We start from the raw sequence: 14,999 nt of genomic DNA on the forward strand, positions 1-14,999 counted from the left end.
CTACAGTGACCATCAAAATGATTAAAAAAAATAAGGTCTCTGTGGAAATCCATCAAAAACATTTGATGTGAGAAAAAATTGCTTCACTTCTAGAGTTTGAACTCTGAAGAAATCTGAGCAAGCAAAGTTAAGACGTGAGGCTTGTGCCAATATATCTTCACACACTCCTGACGCTCATAATTCAAAAAGATTTTTATCACCTATTACCGTTGGGCCATAAATTTCGTTTGTTTGATGGTAGGAAATTTGTCCCTTGCTCAGATTTCTTCAGCCTGCTGTATCATAAGTCAGACCGCGCATCCCGCAGCGGAGCAAAAAAAGAAAAACGCCATAAAACGGTCTCAGGCGGCCCATCATTACAACAAAACATTTCAGGAGGCCTACCTCAAGTCCAATGGCGGCAACGTTGCTGCTCTGGTGGACGGCCATGGGTCCGGCAGCAGCAGCAAAACGGTTCTGGGGGCCTGCCACTGATCCAGTGATGGCGGAGCTGGACACGGATGGCGTGGAGGGCGCGCAAGACGTCGAGGTCCCTCCGCCTCGCTGACCTCCAGTTTCAGCTCGCTGAGGTCCTGATCAGGCGGCGCAAGCTCCTCTGGCTCGGTGAGCTGCAGCTCCGGCTCGGTGAGCTGCAGCTCCGGCTCCTGCTCGCTGAGCTCCAGCTCCGACTCCGGCTCGCTGAGCTGCTCTGGCTCCGGCTCGCTGAGCTGCTACTGCTCCTCAGCTGGTGGCTCGCTGAGCTGCTCCTGCTCCTCAGCTGGTGACTCGCTGAGCTGCTCCTGCTCCGGCTCCTCAGCTGGTGGCTCGTGTTAGGGTTCAATGTTGAGAGAGGAATCCATAAATAACCACAGATCCAGGCGTGTGCAATTTAGACGGCATTTTAATAAACACATGTGTGAGTCCGACCGCTGTGCAGATTTCAGCGTCGAACTGAACTTACAATCATGAGACAAGGTTTTATATGGGTACAATAACAAAGCCCCCCTCTTTTACAAAAATAGACAATAGTACAGCTTACGTCAATCCAAACCACAAACTGTTCCATGACCTTTAACATAGCTCTAAAGAACATTGTCTTCGGGTCGGTGCTTCCCCTCTTCGCTGTCGCTCGTCTGGTGCACTTCCTCTAAGTACGTCGGCACACTTCTGCATTTCTGCCCTACCAAAATAGATCTACCATGGTGTGTATGTGTCCGCAGTGTATGCTAAGTACGTGTCATGACCTGTCTGCACCCCAGCTAACCTCACACCTCTCATCTTAGCCAGACATAAGGCCTGTGCTCATACACAGCTGAACTCTGTGTAATTTCTAGGCTAAATGTCACACTCGAATGATGATCTTAGATCTGCCAATATGTTTGCTCCTCCTAATATAGTCTAAAAGCCACCCTAAGCAAAACAATTTGAACTTTCCCCTATCAGTGATCCCTCTAAGCGTGTGTGTTACATGCATAATAACACCCTGCTCTTTGGCTTGCACTCACTCTGCTTTCGGTTTCACTTCTGCAAAACATGCTCTGCAGACGCATTTCCTGTCAGCCTGCAGTCAGCTTCTCCCCCACTGAAGACTATGTGTAAGAATATAAAAACATTCAAAAACCTTTAAATTATAGATTCAACTGATTATAACTGAACCTGTAATAAAGACTAATATAATACCAATATATTGGAACATCTGAATGCATCTGAGTGTAACATCACATGAAATGGTAATGATGATTATAAAATAGCCGCAAATAATAGCAGTAAAATATTTCTATTCCTGACACTTCCCCTTTTGACCTCTGGATAACATCCAGAGGTCACCAAAACAACGAAAAGCATGACCGAAACTAATAATTCACGGAGTCGATCCTAGTCTAAGACTAGATTCACCTTAACTGTAATGGATAAAAACCTTCTCCCTACTATGCTCTAACTTACTCTGTTTCCTCAATTGTTCTCTTCATTCAAAAGCATAAACCTAATTATGTTTTGACTTTCTGACTTTTGTTCCTATATAATCTTAAACATTACTCGTCTCAATCTACAGCTTTTTAACAGTCTTACAGCACTGCTGTCATATGTTTCCTGTTGTTCACTCTATTCAACATCCTGTACTGTCACAGCTCTGGCCTAAAATCACCTTTCACAAGAATATCATCATAAACACTTATTCTACACAAGGATCAAAGAAAAAACAACCATTTTAATCAACTAAGTTTAAGCATATAATCAATTACTCCTAAATAACTTTCATCATAGCTAAAAGCTCCCTAGGAACAACTTCTGTGTGTTGACACTAACTTCATTTTAACACTCACAGTTCCTGTGTTATAACCTGTTTTAATATATCATTTTATTTCATTTTACTGCTCTTAATGTAATGGTACATTCTAATTATATTTTATCAGTCTTAACCAAAATACATAGCTTTCCCCCTTTGGACCTGGTTTAAAGCAAAACTTGATCCCTTCAACAAGTATTTGTTATTCTGTAACTGCATTTTATATAAGAGGACTAATTTAAAGCTGCATGTGTTATCTCAATATTTTACATGTCACACAGTTTAGTTACAAACGAAACTCCTATTCAATTAAATGCTAAATGGATTTCAGGCCTTTTGCCTGGAATCAATACTGTCAGGTCTTAATGAACTCTATATGTCTATAAGCGTGTGCAATCCTTCAATAACTCAGGTCATTCTCACAGTAGATTGGCTAATCATAACGTTAACCAAAAGTTTGTGACCCTCAAGAGACGACTCTCTGAGCCACAACTCCGTCAAAGGCACAAAAATGCAATGTGTATGAAAAAATCCTTTCTACATATATAATCTCCAATATTATTCATTTGAGTCAGCGAGACTTTTAACATCCTCATAAAAGCTCTCCTCTACCCTAGAAATAAATCTATTTACTATCTGTTTCTAAAGCCTACATTATAACAACATTCTAACATTATGTCACTGTGACATCTTATCCTAAAATCAAAAGAAATCCCACATTTTCTACTCATCAAATGTTCACTATTTTCCCCAAAGCATATCCTTTATTCCCACAATTTCCTCTAAATTTGGTGTACAACTTCTTATTAACCCCAGCAATTTATCTTCTAAACAGAATTCAGTTCATTTTACTCCTTTCTTTAGAATTAAAAATCTCTGCCTCAGTTTTACCATATCTAAATTATCAAACAACCCCAATAGTTATAAAATCATACTAAAACCCATTTCAAATTAAACAAATTAAATCTTACACCCCTCTCTTTTTTGACACATCTCATGTGGCAAAAAACTCAAAATGCTTCACCCAAGCTTAGGAAATTAAAAGGAAAAAGGTTAGTCATATCATTTCTCAGGACAGCTCAGCAATTCTCCTCTCGGTGTTTTGCTCCAGCCCGAAAACCTGTGTTTAAGGAACAAAATCAATTTAATCATCATGTCAAATCTTCTCCAACTCGTTGCTCCATTGAACTCTGGATCCTTGGAACTTCCTGGAAACAAAACCTGTACTTTCCATTTCATACTCTCCCTCTATGATCCAGTCTGTGTCATGACAAAAACAAACTTAAACAAAACAGTTATTAATCATGAGTTACCTCAGTTAATGGTAACTTGAATCTCATCAAACAATGTTCCCCTTTTAGCATTTTGCATTCTCCCAACAATATAATGTAATCCCATAATCTAACCCCAGTAAAAAGAAATTTTCTCCAAACATACATCAGCAACCCAAAATCAGCATCCCCAGATTTAAGTCTCCCACTTGTCCTTTTATTTATTTCCCCTCTTGGTCCCATCACTCACATTCACTCACATGCATTCACATGATGATATTTTTGCTGATCTGCAGCCTTCATGCGCCGTCATCAGATGCTCCACATCAGCAAAATGAGCTCAATCATTTGTTTTATTTCGTTTTCCTTTTTAGGAGAGTAGTTCTCTATTTTTGACTGGATTGACACGCTGCAATCATTTTTTAGACAGAGACTTGCCGCCACTCAGTCTCTGATTGTAATCAATTATAATTCTGTAAAGCCCACCTGATTTTCGTACTTGGTAATTTTGTCAGCGCCGTCGGTTCACTGTCTTCCAGGCCTGCTTAGAACAAAAATGAAAAAGAGAGCTGATTATTAGCTCATCAAAGTACCAAACAAAATCACCTGACAGGTTTTTTCCTGAGTGCACTTACTACTACAAAAAATTTTTGGGGCCCCTCTCAGACATATCCATGTCTTACTCAAACACCCTCTCTGGAAATAATCAAACACCCTCTCTGGAAATAAAACAACAGCCTCCAAAATCTGAAACAATCTTAAATTTCACCCGTCGACACACTGAAAACCTCGCCAAAAGCTGCACCGTTTCAGTGCACACAACAATAACCCCGGTTAAGCACTTTACCATACTCAGATTCAGCCTAACACCTTACAACAATGTGTCAACACTAATTTATAAACCTCCTAATCAAATTTGCACCTCTGAACAATCTACCCCTCCTTTAAGGCCTCAATCACACACACACACAGGAAGTGTTAAGAAAAAATGAAGAGAGGAAGTGTCTCTGCTCATAGACTCACAGCTCAACTGCCAACTTGACAAGAAAAATACATGTTTACACCTTATCACATTATTGAATTATTTTCATTTTCTTTCTATACTAATCACTGATTTTGATCACTCAGTACAAGAGCACTCCTGAGTCACTCTTATAAACACTTTTCTTTTGTTTTTTTCCATCTATTTTAAATCTTTCCATCAATTGTATTAACCATTCACACCATTCTCTCACTCATACAAGCAGCAAGCAGATCTTCATTGCATATGCTTATGTTCTTAGCCAGGTTTTAAATCAATATCTGTTCATTAAGCTTCAAGAGCTTGTCTTTATAAGGTTAATGCATTTTCTGTTTGTGTGTGTATGGGTATATATTATTTTGCATCTATGGCTTCACAGTCTCCCAGACTTCTTCCCAACTCTCCAGTTAAGCAGTCAGTTTTCTTTTTCCCCGAGTTACTAACCCACATTTTGATTTCCCACCTTAAATTACCGCCCTCCTGGTCTTCAGCCAGGAGCTGGGGCTTGCTTTTCAGGTTCCTGGACACATCATGCTGTGAACAATTCAACCAGAAACTTGCCTTAACTTATCCATAGATGTTAACCTCTAACTTTCTTCCGACTCCTGGATCTGGAGAGCCGGTCCAAGTCTGCTTTACTCCTGAAAATAACAAAACTAAGACATTTTCATTATTATCACCAGTGGTTAAATAACCCATTTCTCTATCTCTGATCAGAAACACCAATTATGCCATGCATGTAAGCGTGTTCTTCCCTGCATTTCATGTTAATTGGGTGTAAACTGCTTCTTCATTAAATTAATTCATTGAGTTCTTCGTTGCCTTGCGATGTATTCATGTTAATGTACACTACGTGTAAGCTGCTTCTTCATTGCATCCTATATATTCATATTTAATTTATGCATTTCACCACTGAGCTTTAGATTCAAACTATCTCACTTCTGATTCGTTTCAAAAATAATCTCACATGTAACAATTTGTATGTGTGTTTTCTATTCATTAAGGTAATGCCAATTATTTTCGTTCATTATTCTTACCTTTTCTAATGTTTACCTCTTTGTTATGCTGTAGTGGACATCCCTAAACAATTCATGAGTTCAGGCTTCAATTTTCAATCCAATTATATCCTATATTCTCGCAGTCGAACTCGTCCAGCTTCATCTCTCACTGGTCCTCTCTGCACAATGTCCTGTTCGGGCTTCAAAGCTCCAGCAAACACAGTCTCAACTCAGCTGTTGTCTTCTTCTCTGTTTCTTTACAGTCTTTCTTTCAGATTAAGTCCCAGCATGGCAAAATATCACTCAATGTGTAGTGCTCTTCCACAATTCTTTATCCCGCTGTTCAACTGCCCAGCCTGTATTTTCACAGTACATGTTACATTACTCTTACATGCTGCTGCTGGTCGTCAGTCGTCATCAGTGTTAATGGATCAGTGGCACTGTCGTTTGCCTGCTGTATTCAAGTTCACGATGTTCTGTCGGTCTTCATCAGGCGATTGACTGTCCTTTGAACTTCTTCTCCGCTTCAGGGACAAAGTGAGAGATCCAGCCGCACAATTTCGAGCCAAAAACTGGCTTATTTTCCCAATGCTTTTAATCTACTTTTCTGCTGCTGAACTCAAGGTTGCAAAGTTGAAAGACGCCCACCTGTATTGACACACTAAAGCATACAATTAGTAATATATTCATTTTCTTAAAGGCTTCATTTGCTCCCATTTCCTCGTCTGTCTCTCTGTGTTCTTTCTGCACACACTCAGTTCCCATATATGGGCATGCACAGTTCCTGTTCACTATTTCCTGTCGCTGCAGCCCCGATACACAGAGCAATATTTCCTGTTCCTCAAACTAATCTAACTCCTTTGTTTTTTTGTTTTCTTGAATTAAAAACACTTTCAAACTTTAGCACATCCTACTTTTTCATCACACAAGAAATATATTTCACACTCCTTTATTCCATACACACCTTTAAAAGTTCTAACCTCTTTCAGACGCCATAAATCGTCTCACACGCACTGCCTTTCTCTCTCTCAAACTTCCCCTTTTCACTTACTCAGACAAATCACCCAGTCACTCAAATCAAATACTGACAGCATTCACACAGTTAAAATCACACAAAATACGCTTTCATACGAGTATTTTGGACATGCCTTCCATGATCAGAAAGAGCAAGTCAAAAGAAAAAAGAAAAAGAAAACTGAAACCTCTCATCGTCCTCACAGCTTCTCCCCACACACACACATAACTGAAAATAAAACACACCAACATTTATGGCTCACGAAATATACATCTATCAAAATTCAGTCATTTACTATACATCCACACTAATATATTCAAACTGTATTTACACTCTCATAATAAGCAAAACCAACCTCTTATATACAGGCATTTAGCAAAGCGCTCAGTCCTCTCGAAAACTGAAACCACCCTCTCTGCGCGTCACTGCTGCTCATTTGCATTTACACACCATCAGTGCACATGCTGTGCATTACTGACACAGAGACTGATCTTACTCATAGATCTCATATTTTATATTACAGACGTCTTATTAATTACAACTGCACAGATTTTTTTTTAGCCTCTTAAATCCTATAAATTTCGACAAATTTACCCATAACGGTCCAACCGATAAAAGTCCCTGACTTTTTGCGACCAATTTTAGCCAGTATTCTGTCCCTGACGGTGGCCCGATTGCTAATGCCCTAACCAAATTTATCGTAGCCAAAAGCGCGAGATACCGTTCCAAACGGTAAAGTGGTCCAACCACTGGCTTATCTCAGGATGCCCTGTACCCCACGGTCAAGCCAAACCGAGCTAACCCTACTCTGTGATAGGTCAACAATGCGCGTCCACATCGAGGAGGGATCGCAACGTCCGGGCTATGCGCTTCTTAAGGGTCCCAGACTCCTCGTCCTAAAGTAATTTAGAATAATTTGAAACAACAATCTACACCCAAAACAGGATTAAGATTAAGGACAACCCTCAACAGTTTTAGAGATTCCCCAGTCCTCTTCGGATGTTGCCCGAAACTATCCCTAGTCATCGCTAGGTGAAGGATAAATTTCTCTATCCAGCAGGGAGCGTCACCTCCGAGAAAGTTCTTAAGGATTGCATAACCAATGGGACTTGAACCCACACAATGACCAAATTCCTATCATTCTAAGAGTTCACTTAGCAGCTCCAACTGCTTTAATTCTCTTTTCATTCCTTTATTCTCATTACTCAGTACTGTCACTTATACTTCATTATCATTACTTCAACGGTAAACTTCATCAAAATTTCGCCAAAATTAAAAACAGACATTCACCAGTAATTACAGCGACCAGGCTTTTAATTTGACATGCCCAATGTGACACCTTTTGAAATATATTTCAACAGGCAGTGTCTTACCTTTAAATGCCCCGGGAATGCCTGCCCACTTTCACCACTGATTACCGTCTGCCCGTCCAATTACCACGGACCCCGGATCTCACCAAAACCCCAACATTCCCTCTCTCTCACCGGAACGAGCCCCCAAATGTTGGGGTTCAATGTTGAGAGAGGAATCCATAAATAACCACAGATCCAGGCGTGTGCAATTTAGACGGCATTTTAATAAACACATGTGTGAGTCCGACCGCTGTGCAGATTTCAGCGTCGAACTGAACTTACAATCATGAGACAAGGTTTTATATGGGTACAATAACAAAGCCCCCTCTTTTACAAAAATAGACAATAGTACAGCTTACGTCAATCCAAACCACAAACTGTTCCATGACCTTTAACATAGCTCTAAAGAACATTGTCTTCGGTCGGTGCTTCCCCTCTTCGCTGTCGCCGTCTGGTGCACTTCCTCTAAGTGCGCCGGCACACTTCTGCATTTCTGCCCTACCAAAATAGATCTACCATGGTGTGTATGTGTCCGCAGTGTATGCTAAGTACGTGTCATGACCTGTCTGCACCCCAGCTAACCTCACACCTCTCATCTTAGCCAGACATAAGGCCTGTGCTCATACACAGCTGAACTCTGTGTAATTTCTAGGCTAAATGTCACACTCGAATGATGATCTTAGATCTGCCAATATGTTTGCTCCTCCTAATATAGTCTAAAAGCCACCCTAAGCAAAACAATTTGAACTTTCCCCTATCAGTGATCCCTCTAAGCGTGTGTGTTACATGCATAATAACACCCTGCTCTTTGGCTTGCACTCACTCTGCTTTCGGTTTCACTTCTGCAAAACATGCTCTGCAGACGCATTTCCTGTCAGCCTGCAGTCAGCTTCTCCCCCACTGAAGACTATGTGTAAGAATATAAAAACATTCAAAAACCTTTAAATTATAGATTCAACTGATTATAACTGAACCTGTAATAAAGACTAATATAATACCAATATATTGGAACATCTGAATGCATCTGAGTGTAACATCACATGAAATGGTAATGATGATTATAAAATAGCCGCAAATAATAGCAGTAAAATATTTCTATTCCTGACACTCGCTAAGCTGCTCTTGCTCCGGCTCCTCAGCTGGTGGCTCGCTGAGCTGCTCCGGCTCGCTGAGCTCTGCAGCTGGCGGATGCAGATGAGACAGTGGCAATGCTACAACTGCAGATGGTGAAGCAGCGAGTGATGTTACCTGCGCTGTCGGCTCGTCCACTGCAGACACAAACACAGATGGTCAGGGAAATGAAAAATTTTCCGTACTACTCACCACAGCCGGCTCTTGAGACACAACCCTTTCGCGGGCTTCTCCCACCACAACTGACATAGACGGTAAACTTTGTCCATGTCCTCCCTCCTGAGCCTCTCCTCAGAGACCACTGGGTCCATGCTTGGTGGGATCACTCTGTCAGGATCACTTTTACAGCAAATGCAAATTTAAGATTATGATGGTCAGATTAATTAATTGAATTCCACCATTATGACAACTGTATACAGTCTGTTACAAAGACAACATAGAGTATACTGGCAGGGAAGGAAACAGACATCTTACTCATTTTACAGTTTAGGTGTAGGGACAAAGTCTTGCTCTATAATGTAGGCAACAGAAAAGTTATTGTTATTTAATTCTCTTTCACTGCTTTTGTCCTACATATATTTAGATTGTTTTAAGATTTGTATTCTTATGTATCAATATTATTTAAGTATTATGCTAGTACAGAACAATGTTCATTTACCTTTTCACAAAAATAGTTGTCAGGATTTTTGGTAACACTTTGTAATAAGTGCACACTATTAAGCATTAGTTAATCATCTGTTAAGCATTAGTTAATGGTTACTTAATTCTCTCTACAGCATCTACAAAGTATTTCTCATAATCAGTTAATAGTTTACAAGCACTGATTTAAACACTTTATTCATGATTAATAAGCTAATGTACAACACTTTTTATTAATTATGTTTTCATGTTCTAAAACTCATTGATTAATCATTTATAAACACTACTCTGCATCAGTTACAAACCACTCATTTCAGGATGTTCAGTGGTATACAAAATCATTGGTAAAAGGTAAGTAGATGGTTAACATACCCTACATAATACTATAAACTCTACATGTACTACACATAGTAGTTTCATACTAGATGTTTTATAAACACTGAATATCAGGGTTACATCAGTCAGCTGCTATAGCTTAACAGATGTCTTACAATACATTTATAACTGTCACTTAAAGGCTGCCAAAGCTGTAACTCACTATCGGCCAACTTCTTTTTCGATAGATTATCTATAAATACTCATAAATACCTTAATAAACTTATTTAGGAAGTTACAAACCATTTGCTACTTGTTAGTAAAGTATCTTGAGTGAGCCCATCTAAAGTGGGGACCATATATACCTTACAACCTATTTATAGATGTGAAAGTTTTAAAGTACATTGTAACAAAAATAAATGACAACACACAGGGTAGATCCACAATGCACTGTATTTTTAAGATGCCAATCACAAAAACATGAGAACAATGCTTACAGATTGGACACACAAATATAAAAAGTATCATAAACTATCAGCCAATATTTGAGGTAATACAGAACACGGCTGGATGCAAACTATATGACCTGTAGCTCTTTACATTAAGTGTATCACATGTGTGATCATTAAAATAAAACTACAGAATGTATAAAAGTAAAATAATAATAAAAAACATACAAACCAAAAAATCAAAAGTGTCATCTTTTTAAACAAACAATTGACCAATCAACCAGAATACATAACTTGTATTTTTTTAAGCTGTTAACAATGGTGGACTCTCACCACATTTCACCATGTAAAAAAAAACAAAGATCTAATCTTTCTTTGTTTTAAGAGGAAGCAACTTCCCTGAAGACTTGTACGCTTTGAATTTTTCCTCTGTTTCTGGATCTGCACTGATTGCTGCAGCACACTGTGTAGCAAACAATGAAAGTTTCTGTCCCTGCTTGTTTTTTTCTAATTCCTTATACCTCTCAGGTGCAACAATGAATAGCTCAGCAATTGGAGCAGTTGCCACAATCGTGTTCCGGTCCACTCCCAGACGTTTAAAGGCAGCAGACATGGTGCCTCCTCTTTTGAACAGCCTCAAAATCTTGTTATACCGGGTGACCACTTGCTTAGGATTCTGGACTGCAATTGAGAGAACATAATCATTAATGTAATGTAATAGTGTAGTAACGTAACACACCACATGCAAAATCAAACTGTTGAGTTAATCACTTTACCTCTTGTTCTTTGTTTTTGGTAATGTTTCTTTGACTTCTTGTGCTTTTTTGCTTTGCCCTTCTTCCTCTTCTTCCTGTCTTCATCTGATGAAGTTGTGCTCATGGAGGAGTTAGAACTCTCATCAAAAGACCCATCAGAGGACAGTGAAGATATGCTCAATACCTCACTGGAATCCTGGACAGAACTTGTGGGTTCCTTTGAGAGAGCTAGTAAAACAGTTAAAAAGAAAACACAAAATTACTCAACAGAATGCTTGCGTAAGTGCTCAAGCAGAGCAAGTATGTGACAAGCTATGTAATGTTTTTAAGAGTGGACTTACATGCTGCTAATTGCTCCTTTAGATAGTCTCTTTCTTTGGTGAGCTCATCAATCTTATCCTTTTGCCACTCCAGCCTCATCTTACAGATCTCCAACTCTTGTGATTTTCTTCTGTCTGCCAGCTGTGCAGGTGGGGCAACAGTCACACCTAGAGAAAATTAAAAACAAAATGAGACTTGGCTATAAATAAAATTAATAAAACAAATACAATAATAATAAGAATAATAATGATGTACACTTTGTAGAATTTAAATAACAGTAAAAGCATTACAGTGATTGATAAATAGCCTACACTGGCAATATTACAAAATATAATGAGTTATGTATTTAGAAACTGGCCAATTTGACTATAATTATATATTAACGTATTTCAAACATAGTGCATTAGATTGTACAATGTAGAGCATTTATTGTGAATTTATATTGCATAGAAATGCAGCAAAATAGCTGGAGAAGGCCTGACAAACTAAATTAGAGAAAGCACAATTTTAAGTTGCAGCCCAGAGTAACACCAAAGGCGATAATCCTCATTTAATTCTTGAGCCACAAGAAACAACTAATAAAATAAACTGAACTGTGTTTTTGCCGATTTCTAAATTTGAAATGTAGCTAAAAGCTAAGCTAAGCTAATCGCCTAATAGTAGCTAACGAAAAGCTACCTGCTAATAGGCGGTGGGTGTTTACAATGAAATACGGTAATACAATGAGGTAAAAAAAAAAAAAATACTCACCACTGGTAACACGAACATCCATCTTGTCCACGTTATTATTCCCCCTTTTTGCCCGGGTTCGCATGCCGGTAGATCGCTCGAGGCTTGTCGTGTTCACAGAGGAAGCCATTACTCCAACTTGATTATGACCTACAGGTGAGAGGTCAGAGCATCGCGGTCTCCTATTGGTCATGTAGGAAGCAGGAAGCAGCAAAAGCGCGGCTTCCTCTGTTGGCTTAACAACAAACTGGCTAAAAAATGGGAAATCTCACACGACTGAAAAAACTAATTAACGAGGAGATTTCGAAAAGAGGCCCACTGAAGCTTATAAAATATCTTCAGAGGAAAAAGCTACTTAAAAGAAAAATAAAATGCAAAGTCTGCCAGCAGAAAATGGAACTGAAGAAAAGGGTGAACAACGGAGACCAATATGCTTGGTAAGATATCTATATTAATTTTCATATTATGTTTTTAGACTCAACCTCATACGAAGTGACACACTTACTGTAAAATTTATTAGTATTATTTGTTTTCACACCAAAATTCTCCTTAAAACGGAGCTAGCGCGTGGTCTGGCAAATTAAAGCAAGTGAAGTCAGTTAGATTATCACCTTAAAGACGTGTCATTAACATTACAACTACACAGAGTCCCTTTTATCACATTTTTCTTATTTGATAAAAAGACACAATGGTAAATTGAAGGCTACAATTAAACAAAACAAGGAATGACAAAATTTGTCTGCAAGTGCATATTAAGTTTAGTTTAAATAAATACTTATTGCATATAATTAAACATACATATTTCATGTTACTATTTTGAAAATAGGATCTGTCGTGGAGCAGCACATGGTGGACACGTCAAACAAACCTCCGTCAGACACAAGTCACTTTTCAGCCGTTCTAAAGTCTCACTTCAACGTTGGATGCAATTTATCTACAGGTGAGCTTAAACACTACAGAAAAAAATAACGAAATAGGTTTAAATTACTCTTTGTAAGGATGTTTTTTTTTCTCTCAAGATTTTCTCAGGGTCTGCGATTACGTCAAATCGACATGATAGATGACACCATTGCAGGCAGCACAACAACACTTAGTAAAATGTCCAAAAAAATAAGGAGGGTATGTGTGGCTGCAGTTCAAAGATTGAGACGTCGTACAGGTCAGCAGATTGGTGGCCGAAGGGAGTTTGTTGTGATTGATGAGAGTCACTTTCGTCACAAACGAAAGGTAAGTTTTTGTGACTGTAATTTAATATTACATATATGTATTTATCAACCTTTCATAGTATCATTTAGTCATTTTTTTTTTTCATTTTTTTGTTACTGCATCAGTATGGGAGAGGAAGAATGGCTGGGGGATGGAAAAGAAGAAAGTGGGTCTTTGGAATGCTGGGCATAAAACATCGAGGGAAAACGAGGCCTATCTTGCGACTTGTGGAGAAAAGATCTCGAAGACATCTTGTTCCTGTGATTACCCTTCATATCCGGATTGGTTCCTCAGTGATAAGTGATGAATGGCGGGCCTATCGTGTACTCCCAAATTTAGGGTATGAACACCATACTGTTAACCACAGCAGGTGGTATGTTGACCCTCATACAGGTGCCCATACCCAACATCTGGAGAGAGCCTGGAGGTCTTACAAGGAGCAAATCTGGAGACTCAGGGGTAACAGAAATGATAGACTACTGTCAGAACACCTTACAGTTATTGAGTGGAACGAGTAGCTTGCAAAAAAGCACAAAAATGGTACATTGGGGAGACTGATATATGACATTTCCAAAAATACAGATAATTCTAAAGTTAATGTTGCTACTGCTTTTTTTTTTCTTTTCTTTTTGAAAATGTTATTTGAAAACTTTATGTAAAGAGCTACAGGTCATATAGTTTGCATCCAGCTGTGTTCTGTATTACCTCAAATATTGGCTGATAGTTTATGACACTTTTTATTTTTGTATCAAAATTTGTGTGTCCAATCTGTAAGCATTGTTCTCATGTTTTTGTGATTGGCATCTTAGAAATACAGTGCGTTCTGGATCTACCCAGTGTGTTGTCATTTATTTTTTGTTACAATGTACTTCAAAAACTTTCACATCTATAAATAGGTTGTAAGGTATATATGGTCCCCACTTTAGATGGGCTCACTCAAGATACTTTACTAACAAGTAGCAAATGGTTTGTAACTTCCTAAATAAGTTTATTAAGGTATTTATGAGTATTTATAGATAATCTATCGAAAAAGAAGTTGGCCGATAGTGAGTTACAGCTTTGGCAGCCTTTAAGTGACAGTTATAAATGTATTGTAAGACATCTGTTAAGCTATAGCAGCTGACTGATGTAACCCTGATATTCAGTGTTTATAAAACATCTAGTATGAAACTACTATGTGTAGTACATGTAGAGTTTATAGTATTATGTAGGGTATGTTAACCATCTACTTACCTTTTACCAATGATTTTGTATACCACTGAACATCCTGAAATGAGTGGTTTGTAACTGATGCAGAGTAGTGTTTATAAATGATTAATCAATGAGTTTTAGAACATGAAAACATAATTAATAAAAAGTGTTGTACATTAGCTTATTAATCATGAATAAAGTGTTTAAATCAGTGCTTGTAAACTATTAACTGATTATGAGAAATACTTTGTAGATGCTGTAGAGAGAATTAAGTAACCATTAACTAATGCTTAACAGATGATTAACTAATGCTTAATAGTGTGCACTTATTATAAAGTGT

At 38.4% G+C, this 14,999-nt stretch overlaps 2 protein-coding genes across 2 annotated transcripts; one reads left to right on the forward strand and one right to left on the reverse strand.

Annotated features, from left to right (window-relative positions):
• Positions 1 to 10,460: 10,460 nt before the first annotated feature.
• Positions 10,461 to 12,430, reverse strand: LOC120439006 (coiled-coil domain-containing protein 106-like). The gene is made up of 4 exons (XM_039609637.1): positions 12,284 to 12,430; positions 11,554 to 11,700; positions 11,234 to 11,440; positions 10,461 to 11,138 (listed from the first exon to the last, which is right to left on the reverse strand). Exons 1-4 carry the CDS (start codon positions 12,390 to 12,392, stop codon positions 10,822 to 10,824), a joined length of 780 nt encoding a protein of 259 aa, XP_039465571.1. The 5' UTR covers positions 12,393 to 12,430; the 3' UTR covers positions 10,461 to 10,821.
• A 46-nt stretch (positions 12,431 to 12,476) lies between these two features.
• On the forward strand, positions 12,477 to 14,008 carry LOC120439005. The gene is made up of 4 exons (XM_039609636.1): positions 12,477 to 12,699; positions 13,089 to 13,202; positions 13,282 to 13,489; positions 13,594 to 14,008. Exons 1-4 carry the CDS (start codon positions 12,521 to 12,523, stop codon positions 13,984 to 13,986), a joined length of 894 nt encoding a protein of 297 aa, XP_039465570.1. The 5' UTR covers positions 12,477 to 12,520; the 3' UTR covers positions 13,987 to 14,008.
• The last annotated feature ends 991 nt before the right edge of the window (positions 14,009 to 14,999 follow it).

This window comes from Oreochromis aureus, linkage group 3, assembly GCF_013358895.1.
Source record: "Oreochromis aureus strain Israel breed Guangdong linkage group 3, ZZ_aureus, whole genome shotgun sequence".
NCBI classification, from domain to species: domain Eukaryota; kingdom Metazoa; phylum Chordata; class Actinopteri; order Cichliformes; family Cichlidae; genus Oreochromis; species Oreochromis aureus.

Excerpts from the sequence above, each read along its gene's own strand:
- LOC120439005 (XM_039609636.1), top strand. The coding sequence starts at position 12,521 with ATGGGAAATCTCACACGACTGAAAAAACTAATTAACGAGGAGATTTCG. Across the intron at positions 12,700-13,088 it reads AACGGAGACCAATATGCTTG|GATCTGTCGTGGAGCAGCAC; the intron begins GTAAGATATCTA and ends TTTTGAAAATAG. Across the intron at positions 13,203-13,281 it reads TGGATGCAATTTATCTACAG|ATTTTCTCAGGGTCTGCGAT; the intron begins GTGAGCTTAAAC and ends TTTTCTCTCAAG.
- LOC120439006 (XM_039609637.1), bottom strand. The coding sequence starts at position 12,392 with ATGGCTTCCTCTGTGAACACGACAAGCCTCGAGCGATCTACCGGCATG. Across the intron at positions 11,701-12,283 it reads GGATGTTCGTGTTACCAGTG|GTGTGACTGTTGCCCCACCT; the intron begins GTGAGTATTTTT and ends AATTTTCTCTAG. Across the intron at positions 11,139-11,233 it reads CCAAAAACAAAGAACAAGAG|TCCAGAATCCTAAGCAAGTG; the intron begins GTAAAGTGATTA and ends TCTCAATTGCAG.